At 43.7% G+C, this 22,313-nt stretch overlaps 1 protein-coding gene across 1 annotated transcript in view; it reads right to left on the bottom strand.

Moving 5' to 3' along the window:
• Positions 1-1,162: 1,162 nt before the first annotated feature.
• Positions 1,163-22,313, bottom strand: part of atr (ATR serine/threonine kinase) — a 42,162-nt gene continuing 21,011 nt past the window's right edge. Inside the window, exons 23-47 of the mRNA XM_053227621.1 lie at positions 22,277-22,313; positions 21,005-21,120; positions 20,776-20,896; positions 18,371-18,508; positions 17,658-17,871; positions 16,530-16,702; positions 14,773-14,937; positions 13,273-13,364; positions 13,088-13,179; positions 12,753-12,930; positions 11,844-12,023; positions 11,500-11,659; positions 10,914-11,093; positions 10,398-10,540; positions 10,069-10,166; positions 9,369-9,601; positions 9,133-9,267; positions 8,382-8,582; positions 8,141-8,284; positions 6,858-7,008; positions 4,947-5,103; positions 4,389-4,542; positions 4,051-4,202; positions 3,200-3,305; positions 1,163-2,463 (exon numbers count right to left, since the gene is read on the bottom strand). The exon at positions 22,277-22,313 is cut by the window's right edge and continues 77 nt beyond it. Of these exons, the coding sequence (XP_053083596.1) occupies positions 2,290-2,463; positions 3,200-3,305; positions 4,051-4,202; positions 4,389-4,542; positions 4,947-5,103; positions 6,858-7,008; positions 8,141-8,284; positions 8,382-8,582; positions 9,133-9,267; positions 9,369-9,601; positions 10,069-10,166; positions 10,398-10,540; positions 10,914-11,093; positions 11,500-11,659; positions 11,844-12,023; positions 12,753-12,930; positions 13,088-13,179; positions 13,273-13,364; positions 14,773-14,937; positions 16,530-16,702; positions 17,658-17,871; positions 18,371-18,508; positions 20,776-20,896; positions 21,005-21,120; positions 22,277-22,313 (3,694 nt within the window). The 3' untranslated portion in view covers positions 1,163-2,289. The remainder of the gene's footprint in view (positions 2,464-3,199; positions 3,306-4,050; positions 4,203-4,388; positions 4,543-4,946; positions 5,104-6,857; positions 7,009-8,140; positions 8,285-8,381; positions 8,583-9,132; positions 9,268-9,368; positions 9,602-10,068; positions 10,167-10,397; positions 10,541-10,913; positions 11,094-11,499; positions 11,660-11,843; positions 12,024-12,752; positions 12,931-13,087; positions 13,180-13,272; positions 13,365-14,772; positions 14,938-16,529; positions 16,703-17,657; positions 17,872-18,370; positions 18,509-20,775; positions 20,897-21,004; positions 21,121-22,276) is intronic.

The following is a 22,313-nucleotide window of genomic DNA, read 5'->3' as shown; positions in this document are numbered from 1 at the left end:
AGAAAGACATTTCAGTCAGTGCAGGCTAGTTCTGATAGAGTTCTCACGAACGAGGATACAAATACAATTTGAAAAAAATAAACATTTTTACATACGTATCTGAAGTCGTTTTCAATGCTACAATAATTTTAAAAAATAGCCATCAGTCATTCGTGTATAGCGGAGTACGCCATGAACGACACATTAGTGTATAACGGATTACGCCGTGAACGACACATTAGTGTATAGCGGATTACGCCATGAACGACACATTAGTGTATAGCGGATTACGCCATGAACAAAACATTAGTGTATAGCGGATTACGCCGTGAACGACACATTAGTGTATAGCGGATTACGCCGTGAACGACACATTAGTGTATAGCGGATTACGCCATGAACAAAACATTAGTGTATAGCGGATTACGCCATGAACAAAACATTAGTGTATAGCGGATTACGCCATGAACAAAACATTAGTGTATAGCGGATTACGCCATGAACAAAACATTAGTGTATAGCGGATTATGCCATGAACAAAACATTAGTGTATAGCGGATTACGCCGTGAACGACACATTAGTGTATAGCGGATTACGCCATGAACAAAACATTAGTGTATAGCGGATTACGCCATGAACGAAATATTCGCATATAGTGGATTACGCCGTGAACGACACATTAGTGTAGCAGGAAAAGCTGCCAGAGGAGTCCTACATTTTACACGGGCAGGACTTAAGTGAACGAAAAATATGAGTCAGTACATGGAAGTGAACGAGATCAACTCGTTCACTTAAAAGACTCGTTCACGTAAAAGATCCGTTCACGAACGAAACACCACTGATGTATAAACCTTTTCTTATTTGTTGCTTGAAGTGCTGTTGAGGTTAATTCCAAACTAACAAACAGGATTACTGCTTAGTGAAGTGTGAACTGAAACGTGGTCAGAGTGTAACGTGGTCACGCTCTCTTACCGACGTTTTCCAGACCATTTCCACGCTGACCCCTTCCTGTCACTATGCTAAATGGGCGTGGCCATCTGAAGTGGTTATGACTAATTAATCCAAAAAGCAATACATTTCACTTTGTGTACATAATTTCTCTATATTATTAAATTATATGCACAACAAAAACATTGTGAAATGGCTGCAATACTAATCTTGTGATCTTCTGGTTTATATATAATATATATGCTTTATATATTAGTTCTATATATGGTTGGGGGTGTGGCTTATCTCTTGAACGCTATTGGCTGTCGTGCAAATCAGTCAAACATTTCAACACACAGTCACTCTATCTTCCTGTTTCAAAATGAAATACGTCAACGACCAGAATCAACTTTACCGTACAGCTTTACACACCAAAACGTTAACGCAAAACAAAGCATTGCAAAATTATTTACATTTATTTAGACTGGTGGAAAAAAAAAAAAAAAAAAGAAAGGACACTACAATGTTTTGGAAAGGTTTTAAATGCCATGAAAAAAACCTCCACAGCAGGAGAAATGTTAACTTTTTCTTTTTTTTTAAAAAAAAAAAACAATACAAGCTTTTTCCTCCAACAATAAACAAAAGAGTCGATGCGTAACATCGTTAGAACAGTAATAACTATTATAAACAAAGTGTTTAACCACAATAATTCTTACATAATTACCAGATTCAGCTGTAACTTCGCTTCGATATTCCAAACTGTTAAACATCAGCTTTATTATTTAATATAATTTTTACATTTTTTAGATAGATACTGCATAGATAGAACACTGTCTTCATGATGTCATCACTGACATCACACACGTAGCTTTAAACCAAGACGTTACAACAGGAACACTCTTAGCTCTGCATTTTTTATAGATTTAAGATTTAAAGCCTCAATAATTGAGACATATTTTGCAAACTTGTGACTGGTCTTGTGACTAATCATGTGAGAAATGATTTTTATCAGTTTACAGTACTAGCATGGAATTGTATAAAACATGTAGGTGGTTAAGGCAGGTCACATTTGAGGGAGCGTCACATGTGCTGTGAAAAAAAAAAAACATCGTAAGAATTTATAATTATATTAATAAATATTACGATAATATCGTAAAGACAAGTATCGAAATCGCCTTTATTCGCTGCTCAGCGGTGTTAGAAAGCGAAACGAAAAAAATGGAGTACACTGAAAGATAGATAATTAGATTTTTCTTATTAAAAGAAATAAAGTTGACATTTTTAGTTTATCAGACTAAAAAAATGCCCAAAACAAGGAAGTGAAGTGCAGCAAGATGATCAAAAAGGAAATAAACAGTGTGTTTGGGAAACTGAACGTTGGATCAGAGGTACGGGCCCCAGCCCAGGTACATGAGACACAGCAGGTTATCGTCCGTGGCCTCCTGAATGAGGTAGTGAACGTGTCCCTCGATGGACAGCGGCAGTCCCATCACTTTATTCCTGTTCTTTATCACACCCTGGAGACGCTGATCGATGTCCAGCACGTGGGTTTTAGCCTGCAGGAGAACAATATTAAAAAAAATAAATAAATAAAACCTCTATACAAAAACATTTATTCAAGACAAACAGCTTATTTTAGTTTTCATTTTTGAAAACATTTAAACTGAGAATTACAGTTCTGTGCAAAAGTCTTAGTCACGTGTAAAGAAATGCTGTAGAGTAAAGACGCCTTCAAAAATAATGAAATTAAATGTTTCTACATTAAAAAAATACTATAAAGAGCAGTAAACAGTAATAAATGAAACAAAGTCAGTATTTAATGTGACGATCCTTCACTTTAAATAAATAAAGCAGTATCTGAGGTGCAGTGTGTGCAGTTTTATAAGGAAATGAGCTGGAAGTGTTACTGAGCATCTTGCAGAAGCAGCCACAGTTCTTCTGGAGACTTTGACTGTCGACTCGCTTCTTATTTCTGCAGCGAAACCCAGCAGCCTTCATTATGTTTTTATCTGAAAAGTGTCTCTTATGGAATCTGCTGCTTTCTTTACTGACATACAAACATTTTTCTGTAACATTTCATTTTGTGCTGGAAAACTAATGTCTGGAATCTAAAATGTTTTTGTACTGAATCAATAATGTAGAAGTCAGAAAATAAACATCTATAACAAAGTTTGTACTAAAAAAAAAAAAAAAAAAGACTTTTGCACAGTACTGTATGTAAAAGTAACGACACACAGTGGTTTATCACAAACATATAAGACCTAAAACCTAGAGAAACAGTATCTTAAACACCTTCTCGTTGACGATTTCTCCGGATTCGTTGGCTTGTGTTTTTGAAGGGCCCTTCGCGGGTTTACTCCACTCCACTAAAGGGTCGTGGAGGAACGTCTTCAACACGCTACGATACAAAAAAAATTTAAAAGAGAACAAATAAAACTTAGAGATCCTCTACACAAAAATGTCTAACTCTCACCATTCTATTCTACAGTGTGTCCTAAAAGTTTCCATACAGAGGATAAATTAACACTTTTTTAGCAAAAAGTCTCCCTAAATTTTTGATACGTAGTTTATATTATTATTATTTTTTTTCAGTAGCCTTTACGAACGCCTTTGACAAAAGAAGAACGTATTGAAATCATTCTCATGGCTGGATCGGGAAGCTGTCGCACGGTTGCTATGGAGATGCGGTCACATGCACAACACCAGACGTTTAACACGAGGTCATCGTGAGTGTGAGGCAACTCCGTGTGTGTGTGTGTGTGTGTGTGTGTTTACACAGAAATGGCAAAATCATGTAGAGGATGCTTTGTAAATAAAGTTACACTTTGTTAAAAAGTGTTAATTTCCGCTGCGTGTGGTGACTTTTGTGTTCTAAACCTTACAAATAAGGTACAAGTCAAATAAAAATCTTAATATTTATTTTTATTGCAAATAGGTGTTTCAAGATTGTGTAATGTTTCTACGTAATCTCGTGTAACGAGTGTCTGGACGTCCTGCACTTTTAACGTTTTCTTTGGAAAAGAAACACAGACACGTACATCATAGTTTTATATTGAGTTTTATACAAATTTATTATCAGAAAAGCAGATTAATTAGGAAGTGTGTGTGTGTGTGTGTGTGTGTGTGTGTGTGTGTGTTTAAACCTCATGAGCGGTTCTCTCTGGTCCCTCATGAGTCTCAGTGTGACCTCACAGGCTTGTCTGAAAAGCCCCTCGGTCCCCATCGGGCCCATGGCGTGCACCATGTTCTGCGTCAGCCGGAACGGGACGACCTCGGGAACGTCGAAAGTCTCGCCCTGAAACGCCAAACATTCCTGATTAAACACCCGAATCTCCAGAATGACATCTCTGTGCGTGATGGAACATCTGTGATGTCACGCAGCGTGTGCTGAAATTAAAGTTTTCACACGTTCTGTTAACTTCTGCATGTTGAACATGTTTCAGTCCAACACACACACACACACACACACACACACACACACCTTGTTGAAGAGGCAGTTGAAGTCGACGTGAACACACTCTCCGGTTTGGGAGTCAAACAGGATGTTTTCTCCGTGACGATCTCCCAGACCCAGGATGTAGCCCACCATGGACATGACAGCTGTGGAGCGGCAATATGCAGACCTGCTGTTGTACCTGCGCGCACACACACACACACACACACACACACGGGCGCGCACACACACACACACACACACACACACACACACACACAGAGAGAGAGAGAGAGAGAGAGAGAGAGAAAACCAATACGTCACCATAGGTCACCGTGGTAACCGTATCACTTATTCCACATTACCATAGTTACCATATCACTTATCACTTATTCCATAGGCTACCATAGTTACCATATCACCTATTCCACAGGTTACCATAGTTACTGTATCACCTATTCCGCAGGTTGTCATAGCGACCATTGCACCCATTATGTACAGCCATTATGACTGACTACAGACAATGTGACCAATGCGACATCATTTTGTTCCTGTGATACAGACTAAATAAATAAAATTTATTAAATAAAATTAAAGGTGCTGTACCAGGAGGTCGGGTCGGGGAACGTTCTGAGGAACCACTCGTGAAACACAGGAGGGTGTCGAGCGCACAGAACGTCCTTGTGCAGCTTCAGTTTCTCCTGAAATGACGCCGTTTTGGGCAAAATCATTTTCCGCAGCTCCTTCCCCGTCAAATAGACCCCTGTTACATCATCATCATCATCATCATCATTATTATGATTATGATTAAATCATTCGTTATTTTTTATTCTTCTTAATATTATTACATAACAGTAATTGATGGACAGATGATACAGTATACAGTGAATATTGAGTTTTGGGATACACTCTCAGCAGAATTATAGTGTTTATGTGCCCTATGTAGTGAATAGTGAACAGGGAATAGTGAATAGGGAATAGTTTATAGTGAATAGGGAATAGTGAATAGGGAATAGTTTATAGTGAATAGGGAATAGGGAATAGTGAATAGTTTATAGTGAATAGGGGATAGGGAATAGGGAATAGTGAATAGGGAATAGTTTATAGTGAATAGGGGATAGGGAATAGTGAATAGTTTATAGTGAATAGGGGATAGGGAATAGGGAATAGTGAATAGGGAATAGTTTATAGTGAATAGGGGATAGGGAATAGTGAATAGTTTATAGTGAATAGGGGATAGGGAATAGGGAATAGTGAATAGTTAATAGTGAATAGGGAATAGCTTATAGTGAATAGGGGATAGGGAATAGCTTATAGTGAATAGTTTATAGTGAATAGGGAATAGGGAATAGTGAATAGTGAACAGGGAATAGGGAATAGGGAATAGTGAATAGGGAATAGCTTACAGTGAATAGGGGATAGGGAATAGTGAATAGTGAATAGTGAATAGTGAATAGGGAATAGTGAATAGGGAATAGCTTATAGTGAATAGTGAATAGGGGATAGGGAATAGTGAATAGTGAACAGGGAATAGGGAATAGGGAATAGTTTATAGTGAATAGGGAATAGCTTATAGTGAATAGTGAATAGGGAATAGTGAATAGGGAATAGCTTATAGTGAATAGGGGATAGGGGATAGGGAATAGGGAATAGTGAATAGGGAATAGTTTATAGTGAATAGGGAATAGCTTATAGTGAATAGGGGATAGGGAATAGTGAATAGTGAATAGGGAATAGGGAATAGCTTATAGTGAATAGGGGATAGGGAATAGGGAATAGTGAATAGGGAATAGTTTATAGTGAATAGGGAATAGGGAATAGGGAATAGTTTATAGTGAATAGGGAATAGGGAATAGTGAATAGTTTATAGTGAATAGGGGATAGGGAATAGTTTATAGTGAATAGGGGATAAGGAATAGTTTATAGGGAATAGTTTATAGGGAATAGTTTATAGGGAATAGTTTATAGTGAATAGGGAATAGGGAGTAGTGGTTGAGGTTGAGAGTTCGAATCCCAGCACCACCACGCTGCCACTGTGGGCCCTTGAGCAAGGCCCTTAACCCTCAACTGCTCAGTTGTATAAATGAGATAATTGTAAGTCGCTCTGGATAAGGGCATCTGCCAAATTCCATAAATGTAAATGTAAATAGTTTATAGTGAATATTTTATAGTTTATAGGGAATAGGGAATAGTTTATAGTGAATAGTTTACAGGGAATAGGGAATAGTTTATAGTGAATAGTTTACAGGGAATAGGGAATAGTTTATAGGGAATAGGGAATAGGGAATAGTTTATAGGGAATAGTTTATAGGGAATAGGGAATAGTGAATAGTTTATAGGGAATAGTTTATAGTGAATAGTTTACAGGGAATAGGGAATAGTTTATAGGGAATAGTTTATAGGGAATAGTTTACAGGGAATAGGGAATAGTTTATAGGGAATAGTTTACAGGGAATAGGGAATAGTTTATAGGGAATAGGGAATAGGGAACATGGAGCAGGACGTGAGATGACACACCTTTCTCCTTGTACAGTTTGGTGAGGATGTGGCGAAGGCCGGCCGTGTTGTTCACCCACTCGATGATGCCGCACTCTTCGTTTAACGGAATCACAGCATACGTCCGAATGTGTAAATCCCTCCGTCTGGACTCCGCGTCTTTCCTCAGGCACTGGGACACAAAACCAACACGTTCTTGTAGTGCGCACTAGTTCATCCCCTTCACCTCCAGTCCTGCGGAATCCCAGTCCTGATACACACCTCTGGTCTCAAACTCACACCCTGTCACTCTTTCCTGCAAGGTTTCTTCGAGTAGTGCGCCTCCTCTCTTTCAAACACGGTATCTGCTCGTTCTGTATTCATATTCCATATTCATTAACATTCCTAGTCTGTTTTATTTTAATTTTATTGCAGTATAGCTGTAGCTTTTTTTTTTTGTTTGAAAAATGGCCAGTTTGTCTTCTCGTGTCAGCGCTAATCTCCACAATACACCCAACATTAACAAGAAAAAATATATTGTATTATAATATTTATTTCTTTACATAATATGGGCCTCATTTATCAATCTTTTAGTAAAGTTGTGTTTAAATGTTTGCGTAAGCCAAACCAAACTAAAATTTTCCACCAGATTTGCAAAAGTATCGGAAAAACGCTGATTTTCTTTGCACTCGCGTGTGTATGCTGAACAAAGTGTGTTCCTGACACAGCTCATTTGCATAAAGTGACGCCTACAAAACTCCATAAAAGGTAAAGTGGACAGGTAGCTGAAAAACAAAATGACTACTAAACAGTGAAAGAAAAGGAATAAAGGCAGAAGTGGAAAAGCAGCACTTATTTTGTCTTAACTTGCTTTTTTTCCCCTTTATATTTATATTCTTTAATTAAAGCCAATAAAATAAAATAAAGCGGCTGGTTTTGAGTAAATGTTGTGGATGGAGCTCTGAGTCCCTGAGCGAGTGAACTAGCATGAGGACGTGTTTCTGATCGAGACTCTAAAGCTCTTCTATCAGTCGCTCTGGATAAAAGCGTCTGCTAAACGCTGGGAACGTCATAAACACAAACAGTTTAAACTCCACAGAATATTCCAGAGAGAAAAGTGCAGTAATCCCTGCAGATTATAGGATCTGAAGTCCATCAGAAGTCGAGGTTTACATACAATTTTTTTTTTCCTACAAAATTATGAGCTTTTCATGAATACCAAATTTTCTGTTTTGTAAAAAAACGTTCCTATGAACAATTTATGAAAAAAATCCGTTCGTATCCAGTGTGTAGTGTTTTTTTTTACGTGACGGAGTGTTTATTACTTTATTAATGAGGCAGTTGAACTCCATCAGCCTGCAGTCTTTCCTCAGGTCATCTTTAGGTTTGCACATCATCGTGTAACATTTTCCATCCGAGCCCTTGAGGGAGATTTTCTTCGGTTTCTGGAGCGACGCCAAAATTTCCACCTGAACAAAACCCGAATCAGTTTAGATCACATGACAATCAGCAGTACAATGATACGTCCGGTTCAGTGTGTGTGTGTGTGGTGATGAAAGCGCTCACGGTGTCGTCGAATCCGGATAAGTAGACCCAGTGTCCGGGGAAGGCGTCGTGGCTGGCGTTGGCGCCGCCGGTGGAGGGCAGCGTGGGGATGAGCACCGACTGCAGCGGGATGAGGATCTCACTGAAACTCGACTCTTCCACCAAACGCTTCAACATCTTAAAGTGCACGCTCATACTGAGAGTGGAGCTGTTCCCATCCACCTGACACACACACACACACACACACACACACACACACATCATTATGGAAAGCCAAATGTTCCATAAGTGTGTCATAAAAGCAGGACTTGTGGCTGGTTGCTGTTTGATGTGTGATACCTTGGGGCTCTTTATGTTTTCTGTTTTTCTACTTCTTTTGGGTAATCTAGTTTAACTTTATTTAATCATCCTGCCATTTATTTAATTTTAATCTTGACTGATCAGTGATTATATCGATTTTAATGCTACTGACTAATACTAGTGAAAAACACCAGGGATTTAAACCCTAAAATGAATCTCTGGCAAAACTTTCCTGCAAATGTGACAGATTTGCCGCCGTTATCGTCTACAGCAGCGATTAATTGCGAAGTACGCTTCAATACGGGAATACGCTTCAGCTAAATCCCAAATCCAGAGTGTAAAGTAAGTTAATATGTTAATATAACGCTATAATTCTGCTCAACAAAGGAATGCTGCAACTCAGAGTTGTTATGATGATATCGTAAACTGTGAAGATATAAATATTTATTATTTAATTTAATGTATCTCTCACCGGTTTGTTGCAGAGCTCCACCAGTTTGTCTGTCAGTCTGTTTGCATCTCCGATAAATTTCCCGAACGAACCGTTCAGACTGACGGCTTTGTTCAAAATCTCCTTACATCTGTTCATCCGAGTTGGATAAGACGACTGAGGAAGGAGAAGAAAAAAATAAATAGTAAATAATGTAAATAATGTCATTAAAGGCAGATTAGAATAATTTGACGCTAATATTCGGGGAGATTTCTGACCTTCGACACGGCGGTCATCATCCACATGGCCTGCTGCGGATAAGCGAGGAAAACTTTCGCGATGATGTCCATGAGCACGGCGAACACCTCGTCATTGGAGTGACAGATTCGAGAGATGAGCTGCGAGAACGCAGTGAGGAACTGATACGGAGAGAGATGCAGCGTGTGCTCGCTGATCACCGCGTTTATTTTACTCAAATCCGCCTTCATCTGAGCTCGATCCGAACGGCCCCCTGGGACACACACACACACACACACACACACACACACACACACACACACACACGTTATTAAGCAATACACACACACACGCGCGCACACACACAATCTCAACACAGTCTTGGTCACAAACCATGATAAAATGTTTAAACAATCCAGATTTATTATTACTAAATAATACAAATTAGACAAATAAACAACAAAATACAGCATTACACACATCAATGTGCTAAAAATGTGTATATTTTGCTGTTTACAGTCATTTCTTCATAACCTTATTTATTTATTTATTTATTTTAAACACATCTTTACAAACACTTCTGGTGCTGACTGTGTGTCCATTATAGATTGATTTCTTGCTTATTTTAAGAAAGTCTTTGTCTAAATTAAAAATAAATAATAATAAACGTCATCTTCTCCTTGTTGATCTTGTTTTTAAAGTGTATTAATGGATGTGATTTACAGAGTTTTATTTTCGTACCTTTTTCCACTTCATAGACTTTTGCGCCAAAATCGAGCCACAGTGTGAGCATTCGAGGCATCGCCTGGTAAATGTACTGATTCCCAAACTGCAGCGCTCTAAAGTAACATCAGGAAATTATTTTATTACAGAAAGAAAAAAACAGAGAGAGAAAGTGAACATAATTAAAATAAAATAAAGAAAATAAATGAAAATGCAAAAATTCAGTCTGTTTGCACTTGTTTTTTTTGTTTGTTTTTTTTTTAAACACACTTATAATCGTTGCAATACAAAGTAAAATTTAAAATGTAAAATTAAGACTTTAAGCTCCCAGCTGTAAACAGACGCACTTTCCAAAATAAGTGACGATGTAGCGGATGACGTTGCCCTGCTTCTCCATCTTATTGTCCGTCACCATCGGCATCAGTTTGTCGTAATACTTGGCCAAGTAAAAATTCCCGTCTTCCCACTCGGGTAACAGTGTAGTGACATCCTACACACACACACACACACACACACACACACACACACACACGCACACGCACGCACACGCACGCACACGCACGCACGCACACGCACGCACACACGCGCACGCACACACGCGCACGCACACACGCGCACAGAGAGAGAGAGAGATCACCTATTCCACATGTTACCATAGTTACCGTATCACCTACTCCACGGGTTACCATAGCTACCATATCACACATTCCACAAGTTACCATAGCTACCGTATCACTTATTCCATAGGTTACCATAGTTACCGTATCACCTACTCCTAACAATCTGTTTGTAGTTTTAACTTTTAGACCTCAGACGTGAGTGAAGCACGTTTTGGTGACCTTCTACCCACGTCAGTTCCTCACCCTGTAGATCTTCATGATGGCGTTGCTCTCCGAGTTTGCCGTCTCCTCCATGTAGCGGCCCACCAGCAGCAGAGCTTTCCCTTTAATCTGGATCCTCTTAGGATCTGAGAGATGCTGGTCTTCAGGAAAACACTGTTTTACTCCCTTCTGTAGCACAATGAGAGCCTGATGCACATCACCCTGCACACACACACACACACCCGCGCACACACACACGCACACACACGCGGGTACACGCGCACACACACGCGGGGACACGCGCACACACACGCGGGGACACGCGCACACACACGCGGGGACACGCGCACACACACGCGGGGACACGCGCACACACACGCGGGGACACGCACACACACGCGGACACAGATTATCTTCATCATTCAATCATTCAGGCTTTAACAGTGACACTGTAATACACACAAACCCTCATATGAAATATCTCTCTTCACTTCGTTTTTTGTGACATCTTACTTGTTATTAAAATGCTATCACACACACTGCTAATGCTAGGCAATAAGACCTAGTCATGTGATCGTATGAGTCATGTGAGTCATGTGATCATGTGATCATGGTCTTGTTTTTGTACCTTGGACCAGAGCCACTTGGCTTTCTCCACGAACAGCTCAGACAGGCGAGAGTTCTCAGCGTTCAGCAGGGCGTTAAAGGCCGTCTGGTGATGACCGGCTCGACGGGCCACTCTCGCGCTCTGCAGCCAGCACTGACCCACCTGCTCCTCACACACACACCTCCAAGAACACACACACACACACACACACACACACACACACACACACACACAGTAAAAATAAGTTAGTCAGCAGTCCGAGCAGAGTGTGTACTGAGCAAGGGTTCAGGGGTACCTGTGTGTGCGCGTGTGTGTATGTGTGTGTGTGTGTGTGTGTGTGTGTGTGTGTGTGTGTGTGTTCTTACCCCTTGCTGAGGCTGAGCAGGGCCCGACGGAGAGCCAGGATCGGCTCCTTGGCTCTGAAGGAATTCTGGGTCATGAGCAGACGATCGTCCCAGTTCAGCATCAGCTCACTCGCTTTGGACCCTTCACTTTCCTTCTGCAGCTCAGTGAACGCATGTTCTAACTCACTGAGCATGTGAAGTCTGACACACACACACACACACACACACACACACACACAGTGTAGATTTATACCACAGCACTGCTGAATTCTGGACTGTGATTGGTCAGAAGAGAAGGTGTTGATTAATTCTCTACAGTAGCGCAGGTTTATATTAATGCTCTTGCTCTAATGCGTTATCGTTTCTATATCAACAGCTCATTCACAGCGACTCGTACAGAGGACACTCCACTGGTAATAAACTTTTTAATAAGTCATTGATATGATTAACATTTATGGAAGGAGTCTCCAGTGTCAGCGCTTTGTAACAGTCAGAGGTAAAGCTGTAACTGTAAGTTTTCCGACGTCTTCAGGACAGAGGAGTTTACGCTTCCTTGCGGTTTCTCAGTAACATGCGGAACAAGCTGCGATTATTTTTATTATTATTAACTTTAAGAGAGAGAAAAAGAGAGAGAGGCTGGTGAAGGAACGAGTGTTTATAGCTGCTGTAACGTAAGCGAGAACAGGAACTAACTTGTAACATCAAATGTAACTATAAACGGGTAAAAAAGTATGACCTCTCGTTCTTTAATAAATAAAAAAAATTTTATTGTTGTGTTCTAAGAGGAATAAAGCACTTGAGGATGCGCAGTTATAGGAAGATAATAAACTTCAGGGTGTACTCAGTGATGTATTCACATTTTAGTTTATTTAGAGAGCACCTTTGTGCTCCGTGAGACTCCGCCCACCTGCGTGTTCGTCACTAACACACCTGATGATGTATTCGTATCCTCGTTGGTAGGTTCCACACTCGAAGCTGGCGGCTGAAAGCGGAACCACCTGCTCCCTCCTCGCCAACTTCAGCTTCTCATAAAAACACCCCGAGTCCTGTTTCTTAGCCGAGAGCAGCATCTGTCCCAGTCTCACACCCCACGTGTTCGATTTCTCATCTACACACACACACACACACACACACACACACACACCATCCGGAAGTTATATAACATGACCCCATAATCACAATTCCTATCAATATCATTTATACACATTTATTACAGAATATTTACAAAATAAACATTTGAAATCCAGTACGAAAACAACTCTCACCAGAGGCCAAATAATCCTCGAGTAAATCCCACTTTGAGAGCTTCCACGCCGCCTCGACGCGATACGCGTTCAGATCCGACTTCCACTGCGGCCTTGACGATCAGAAAAGCAAATCATCATCGTTAAATTATTTATCGCATTAAATTATTTCCAGGTGTAAAAGTGAGAGACGACGTGAAGTTCACCTGTTCGCCAGAACTCCATTAACCTGAGTCATCACTGTGGAGAGCTGACCGAGTCCCAGCATGGAGCTCATCACACCATGATAATGCACAATCTATACACACACACACACACACACACACACACACACACACGCACACACGAGCACACACACACGAGCACACGCACGCACGCACACACACACACACGCGTGCACGCATGCGCACACAAGTGCAGCATCACTTACTGAAAACATCACTGGCAAGATCCTTTAGTAAATAAAGTCATAACAATATATATATATATATATAGCTAAAAATAAATAAACCTTTTATTTTTATTGTATCTACTGTATATTCACACTAAATATAATATTATGTAATTTAAAATAGTGCAGTACAGACTGTATATAATATAATAAAGCATAATGCATTAAATATGTAACATAAATAATTATAATAACATACACACTGTACACTGTATACACTGTGTGTGTGTGTGTGTGTGTACCTGGTCAGGTTCTAGCTGCATGGCAGTGTGTGTGTGTGTGTGTGTGTGTGTGTGTGTGTGTACCTGGTCAGGTTCTAGCTGCATGGCAGTGTGTGTGTGTGTGTGTGTGTGTGTGTACCTGGTCAGGTTCTAGCTGCATGGCAGTGTGTGTGTGTGTGTGTGTGTGTGTGTGTGTGTGTGTGTGTACCTGGTCAGGTTCTAGCTGCATGGCAGTGTGTGTGTGTGTGTGTGTGTGTGTGTGTGTGTACCTGGTCAGGTTCTAGCTGCATGGCAGTGTGTGTGTGTGTGTGTGTGTGTGTGTGTGTGTGTGTGTACCTGGTCAGGTTCTAGCTGCATGGCAGTGTGTGTGTGTGTGTGTGTGTGTGTGTGTGTGTGTGTGTGTACCTGGTCAGGTTCTAGCTGCATGGCAGTGTGTGTGTGTGTGTGTGTGTGTGTGTGTGTGTGTACCTGGTCAGGTTCTAGCTGCATGGCAGTGTGTGTGTGTGTGTGTGTGTGTGTGTGTGTGTGTGTGTACCTGGTCAGGTTCTAGCTGCATGGCAGTGTGTGTGTGTGTGTGTGTGTGTGTACCTGGTCAGGTTCTAGCTGCATGGCAGTGTGTGTGTGTGTGTGTGTGTGTGTGTGTGTGTGTGTGCGTGTGTGTGTACCTGGTCAGGTTCTAGCTGCATGGCAGTGTGTGTGTGTGTGTGTGTGTGTGTGTGTGTGTGTGTACCTGGTCAGGTTCTAGCTGCATGGCAGTGTGTGTGTGTGTGTGTGTGTGTGTGTGTGTGTGTGTGTACCTGGTCAGGTTCTAGCTGCATGGCAGTGTGTGTGTGTGTGTGTGTGTGTGTGTGTGTGTGTGTGTGTGTGTGTGTGTACCTGGTCAGGTTCTAGCTGCATGGCAGTGTGTGTGTGTGTGTGTGTGTGTGTGTGTGTGTGTGTGTGTGTGTGTGTGTGTACCTGGTCAGGTTCTAGCTGCATGGCAGTGTGTGTGTGTGTGTGTGTGTGTGTGTGTGTGTGTGTGTGTGTGTGTGTACCTGGTCAGGTTCTAGCTGCATGGCTCTGTCGTAGCAGGCTGTAGACTCTCTCAGCAGGCCGATGCTCTCGTGTTCTAGAATCTGTTCTCTCAGTGAAGTTTCCTCTTTTCTCAGAGCGTTCACTCCTCTCACACCGTCCGGCTCATGCATGGCTGCGTACAGGGCCTAACGCACACACGCACACACGCGCACACGCACGCGCACACACAAGCACACACGCGCGCACACACACACACGCGCGCACACGCACGCATGCACGCACGCACACAGGCACACGCACGATTATTTCCATTCTTGAGTATCGAGGTGTATTTGAAGGTGTATCCAAATAAAATATCCAAAAATGATGATGAAAAGTGATGATGAGTGATGAATGATGATGATGATGAGTGATGAAGAGTGAAGAGTGATGGTGATGATGATGATGAGTGGTGAAGAGTGATGAATGATGAGTGGTAAAGAGTGATGATGATGCTGAATGATGATGATGATGATGGTTGTGAGTGATGAGTGGTGAAGAGTGATGATGAAGAGTGATGATGAATGACGATGAAGAGTGGTGAAGAGTGATGATGATGCTGAGTGATGATGATGATGGTGGTGAGTGGTGAAGAGTGATGGTGAAGAGTGATGATGATGATGATGATGATGATGGTGGTGAGCGATGAATAATGAATGATGATGAAGAGTGATGATGATGATGATGGTGGTGAGTGATGAGTGATGATGAGTGGTGAAGAGTGATGGTGAAGAGTGATGATGATGATGGTGGTGAGCGATGAATAATGAATGATGATGAAGAGTGATGATGATGATGATGGTGGTGAGTGATGATGGTGGTGAGTGGTGAGTGGTGAAGAGTGATGATGAAGAGTGATGGTGAAGAGTGATGATGAAGAGTGATGATGATGGTGGTGAGCGATGAATAATGAATGATGATGAAGAGTGATGATGATGATGATGGTGGTGAGTGATGATGGTGGTGAGTGGTGAGTGGTGAAGAGTGATGATGAAGAGTGATGATGAAGAGTGATGATGAAGAGTGATGATGATGGTGGTGAGTGATGAATAATGAATGATGATGAAGAGTGATGATGATGAGTGATGGTGGTGAGTGATGATGGTGGTGAGTGATGAATAATGAATGATGATGAAGAGTGATGATGATGATGATGGTGGTGAGTGATGAGTGATGATGAGTGGTGAGTGGTGAAGAGTGATGATGATGATGGTGGTGAGCGATGAATAATGAATGATGATGAAGAGTGATGATGATGATGATGGTGGTGAGTGATGATGGTGGTGAGTGGTGAGTGGTGAAGAGTGATGATGAAGAGTGATGATGAAGAGTGATGATGATGGTGGTGAGTGATGAATAATGAATGATGATGAAGAGTGATGATGATGATGATGGTGGTGAGTGATGAATAATGAATGATGATGAAGAGTGATGATGATGATGATGGTGGTGAGTGATGATGGTGGTGAGTGGTGAGTGGTGAAGAGTGATGATGAAGAGTGATGATGAAGAGTGATGATGATGGTGGTGAGTGATGAATAATGAATGATGATGAAGAGTGATGATGATGATGATGGTGGTGAGTGATGAGTGATGATGAGACAATGACCTTTGTAAAAAGCGCTATACAAATAAAAATGAATTGAATTGAATTGATGAGTGGTGAAGAGTGATGGTGAAGAGTGATGATGATGATGAAGAGTGATGATGAAGAGTGATGAAGAATCTTCTGTCGTACCTGCAGGAAGCTCAGGTGATCCTCAATGTTCTGCTGTTTCTCCCTGATGAAGGCCTCGAAGTGCATGACAGCGCGTGTGTACGCTTTAGAACGGAACGACGCTTTAGCGAGAACATCCTGAGGAATCCGGTTCAGGAAGGAGACCACACACTGATACTCACTGTTCTCTTCACCTGACACACACACACACACACACACGCACACACACACACACACACGCACACAAACACACACACACGCACACACACGCACGCACACAAACGCACACACCCAAACACAAACACACACAAACACACGCACACACACGCACACACGCACACACACGCACGCACGCGCACGCGCACACACGCGCGCACACACACGCACGCACGCACACAAACACGCGCACACACACGCACACAAACACACACACACGCACACAAACACACACACACACACGCACACGCGCACACGCACACACAAACACACACACGCACGCACACAAACACGCACACACACGCACACACACACGCACACACACACACGCACAAACACACACACACATACACACACACACATACACACACACACACACACAAACACACACATACACACACACACGCACCAAGTTCAGACTCTGAGTTTTTCAACAGCTTGCTAAATAGTGCACTATACTGTGAACAAGGAGAGGTGGATTTGCAAAATAGTGCTCTATATACTGAATAGAGTGTAACTTGTAGTATAACACACACACACACACACACACACACACACACACACACTGCCATGCAGCTAGAACCTGACCAGGTACACACACACACACACACACACACACACTGCCATGCAGCTAGAACCTGACCAGGTACACACACACACACACACACACACAGCCATGCAGCTAGAACCTGACCAGGCACACACACACACACACACACACACACACACACACACACACACACACTGCCATGCAGCTAGAACCTAACCAGGCACACACACACACATACACACACACACACACACACACACATGTATATATATATATATAGACCAATTAGAATCGAGAACATTCCTATAATGTATTTGAATGTAGTGTGCATGTGTGTGTGTGTGTGTGTGTGTGTGTGTGTGTGTGTGTGTGTTTTCTGTCACCGTTGGCGTGTAGGTTCTGTGTGTCTCGGTTCTGGCGGCCGGTGCTCTTGGCCGTGCTGAGTGTTTGGAGTCTGTAGCGCCCCCACTGGGTCAGATGGTCCAACATGGAGAAGACGGTCTGAGTGCTGAGCTGAGCCAGACTCGAGGCGTTCTCCTGCAGCTGAGACAGACGCGGATCGTCCTCCTTCAGCACGGCCATGATCTCATCCACCACCTGCACACACACGCACGCACGCACCCACGCACGCACGCACGCACACACACGCACACACACGCACACACACGCACACACACGCACACGCACGCACTTTACGTTTTTGTTTTCGGCTGATCGTCAAGAACAACACACTGGCTAAGAGCTGCTGTTTTCACTCACCTAGCATCACCTGTAGACGTTTTTTCTCACCTGGAGTTAATACTCCTCACTCTGAGTTTTATATCTGAGATGTTTTATCAGCTTATTTGTGTTGTAGAAAGATGCTCTTGACATTTTTTTGTTAAGTTTGTGGTCTGATTTGCTTTGATAGAATCGTAGAAATACGTCTAGAATGCTGTCGTGTCGTCTGTTCATTAGCACGACTACCTAAGATTAGGTCACAAGGAATCACCTGGTATCGGATTTTTTATTTTTTTTTTAACGAGTTTTTAACGATACCTGATACCGGTATCGATATCGATGCATCTCTAACATGGTAAATGCAGCAGTCTCTGACCTCCTGCTGTTCCTCAGGTGTGGAGCTCAGCAGGACGTACAGCAGGATGTGGGGCAGCAGGTACAGCGTCACTCGGTAGTCGTGCTTGATGATGAAGCTGCAGCAGGTAAAGACCTTACTGGCGAGATCATGACGCACCTAAAACACACACACACACACACACACACACACACACACACACACACACACACACACACACAGGTTTACATCAACCTTCAGCTGCAGACATTTTTCATCTTCGTGTCAAGTTTGTTAGAACCAACGCTGTGTTCCAAATTGCACCCTACTCCCTATTCCCTAAAATCAGGTGCACTACATACTGTAGTGTGTGTACTGTATGTGAACATACTGTTTTGGTGCATTGTGGGATTGCGAGTGTGCACTAGGTATACTCAAACACACTTCAAAACTCTCAATACAGTGCACTGTGCACTATACAGTGAATGTAGTGAGATTTAAAAGTTGGCTGACTGACAATATAAGTCAAGTCAAGTGGAGTTTATTGTCATTTCAGCCATATAGAAGTACATGGTGAAACGAAACGACGTTTCTCCAGGACCAAGGTGCTGCATAAGACAACACAGAACAACACAGAACTACAAGGGACTACATAATTTATACAATAAAGTGCACAAGTGCAAACATGTGCAGACAGCACAAGACAGCACAAGACACTACAGTGACTACTGGGACAGACAGCGAGCGCAGTGAGTCCCAGTGCAGCTCCGACCAGCACACAGTTCTGTTTAAAGTGAGTCCAGTGACAATAGTGCAAAGGGTACAAGAGAACAATACAAGGAGCTGAAATAGAGTAAACATAAGAGTAGCAGCCTATGTACAGTATAATATAATGAGTAATGTAGCAGCGTAAACATGTGCAAAAACTTGCAAAAAAATTGCAGAGAGGATGGAGGATGCTCAGTTGTGTGTGTGTGTGTATGTATGTGTGTGTGTGTGTGTGTGTGTGTGTGTGTTTTCCTTCAGTCCAGTTACTGAGTGTTGAGGAGTCTGATTGCATGGGGGAAGAAACTGTAGCACAGTCTGGTCGTGAGGCCTGAATGCTTCGGTACCGTTTACCAGACAGCAGGAGGGTAAAGAGTGTGTGTGAGGGGTGTGTGTGAGTGAGGGGTGTGTGTGTGTGAGGGGTGTGTGTGTGTGAGGGGTGTGTGAGTGAGGGGTGTGTGTGTGAGGGGTGTGTGTGAGTGAGGGGTGTGTGTGAGTGAGGGGTGTGTGTGTGTGAGGGGTGTGTGAGAGGGGTGTGTGTGAGTGAGGGGTGTGTGTGAGTGAGGGGTGTGTGTGAGAGGTGTGTGTGTGAGGGGTGTGTGTGAGAGGGGGTTGTGTGAGGGGTGTGTGTGTGTGAGGGGTGTGTGAGAGGGGTGTGTGTGAGTGAGGGGTGTGTGTGAGAGGGGGTTGTGTGAGGGGTGTGTGTGTGTGAGGGGTGTGTGTGTGTGAGGGGTGTGTGTGAGGGGTGTGTGTGAGAGGGGTGTGTGTGAGAGGGGTGTGTGTGAGTGAGGGGTGTGTGTGAGAGGGGGTTGTGTGAGGGGTGTGTGTGTGTGAGGGGTGTGTGTGAGTGAGGGGTGTGTGTGAGTGAGGGGTGTGTGTGAGGGGTGTGTGTGAGAGGGGGTTGTGTGTGTGAGGGGTGTGTGTGAGTGATGGGTGTGTGTGAGTGAGGGGTGTGTGTGAGTGAGGGGTGTGTGTGATGGGTGTGTGTGAGTGAGGGGTGTGTGTGAGGGGTGTGTGTGTGAGGGGTGTGTGTGAGTGAGGGGTGTGTGTGAGGGGTGTGTGTGTGAGGGGTGTGTGTGAGTGAGGGGTGTGTGTGTGTGAGGGGTGTGTGAGAGGGGTGTGTGTGAGTGAGGGGTGTGTGTGAGGGGTGTGTGTGAGAGGGGGTTGTGTGAGGGGTGTGTGTGAGTGAGGGGTGTGTGTGAGAGGTGTGTGTGAGAGGTGTGTGTGAGAGGTGTGTGTGAGAGGGGGTTGTGTGAGGGGTGTGTGTGAGAGGTGTGTGTGAGGGGTGTGTGTGAGTGAGGGGTGTGTGTGAGAGGTGTGTGTGAGTGAGGGGTGTGTGTGAGAGGGGGTTGTGTGAGGGGTGTGTGTGAGAGGGGTGTGAGTGAGTGAGGGGTGTGTGAGTGAGGGGTGTGTGTGAGGGGTGTGAGTGAGGGGTGTGAGTGAGAGGGGGTTGTGTGAGGGGTGTGTGGGTTCGTCCACAATACTGGTGGCTTTGCGGATGCTGCGTGAGGTGTAATAAGTGCACTGTATAGTGAATATAGTGATTTGAGACACAGCACCACATATTAAATAGAATGCACAATGGCTGGCTAAGTAATTAGTGCACTATAAAGTGAACAGAACGTGGTTTAGGACACAGCAGCATGTTTCTCTGGAATAAAGGCGGGTTTTGGAGAACCGACCTTGCTGATGAGATATCCAGCCCACGTAGCAGACCAGTCGGAGAACTTACTCCCTCGGTTACTCAGGTAGATCGGCTTCGTCAGTCTGGACCAGTTCACCACCTTCTGGGAGCTTTTATACCTGAAGATTCACACAGACGGTGTCACTATGACATCATGAACATGTGCTCACACGTTTCTCACACGTTTCTCACACGTTTCTCACACGTTTCTCACACGTTTCTCACACCTGCTGTTGAGATGCGGCTCCAGAATCTCTTGAACTTGTTCTGGAAATCTCCTCCACAGTCTGCGGCCAGGCGAGTCCGTCCTTCCCTCACGACACTCAAATATAGACAGCAGTTCCTAAAAATAAAAAAATAAAAATACAACCCACAAAACACACAAATGTTTAAGGGCAGTTTAACAGTTTAACCACACAGCAGATCAAAACTAATTTCACGCTGAAGATATTTCCATTAGTGCACAAATGCACGGGGTTAATGCTGCATTCACACCGGCAGCGATTCTGCACCTCGTGTCGCTCACGTGGCTCCGTGCTGGTCGCTAACAGTGGTGCGGGAATATGACTAAAATATTATATCACGATTCCGCAAGGCATTTCTACATGATAAGTATCAGGATATACAGGTTTGCTCAGCTACTGACAGCAAAACACTATCTGCATTTTTTTTCCAGATCTGTTCAAGAAGGCGTTAAAGTTATTCCTCTCATCACAGACATCCTTGATGATTTATATATAGATGTCTACAAAAATATATACCCGGGATCGGGACGTTGTAGCTGGGATCATGGGATTGGGGGCGTGATGGCAGGGATCATGGGATTGGGGGCGTTGTAGCTGGGATCATGGGATTGGGGGCGTGATGGCAGGGATCATGGGATTGGGGGCGTTGTAGCTGGGATCATGGGATCGGGGGCGTGATGGCAGGGATCATGGGATTGGGGGCGTTGTAGCTGGGATCATGGGATCGGGGGCGTGATGGCAGGGATCATGGGATTGGGGGCGTTGTAGCTGGGATCATGGGATTGGGGGCGTGATGGCAGGGATCATGGGATTGGGGGCGTTGTAGCTGGGATCATGGGATCGGGGGCGTGATGGCAGGGATCATGGGATTGGGGGCGTGATGGCTGGGATCATGGGATCGGGGCGTTGTAGCTGGGATCATGGGATTGGGGACGTTGTAGCTGGGATCATGGGATCGGGGCGTGATGGCTGGGATCATGGGATTGGGGGCGTGGTAGCTGGGATCATGGGATCGGGGCGTGATGGCTGGGATCATGGGATTGGGGACGTTGTAGCTGGGATCATGGGATCGGGGGCGTGGTGGCAGGGATCATGGGATCATGGGATTGGGGGCGTTGTAGCTGGGATCATGGGATCGGGGGCGTGGTGGCAGGGATCATGGGATCATGGGATTGGGGGCGTTGTAGCTGGGATCATGGGATCGGGGCGTGGTATCTGTGAACATGGGTTCGGGGGCGTTGCAGCGTTCCACACCTGCATGGCGTAGGCGGCAGCGTCCTGAGCTCGCACG

The sequence above is a fragment of the Pangasianodon hypophthalmus genome, chromosome 21, assembly GCF_027358585.1.
Source record: "Pangasianodon hypophthalmus isolate fPanHyp1 chromosome 21, fPanHyp1.pri, whole genome shotgun sequence".
In the NCBI taxonomy this organism is placed as follows: domain Eukaryota; kingdom Metazoa; phylum Chordata; class Actinopteri; order Siluriformes; family Pangasiidae; genus Pangasianodon; species Pangasianodon hypophthalmus.
Note: the sequence above shows the minus strand (reverse complement) of the source record. Positions and strands in the feature narration are given on the sequence as shown.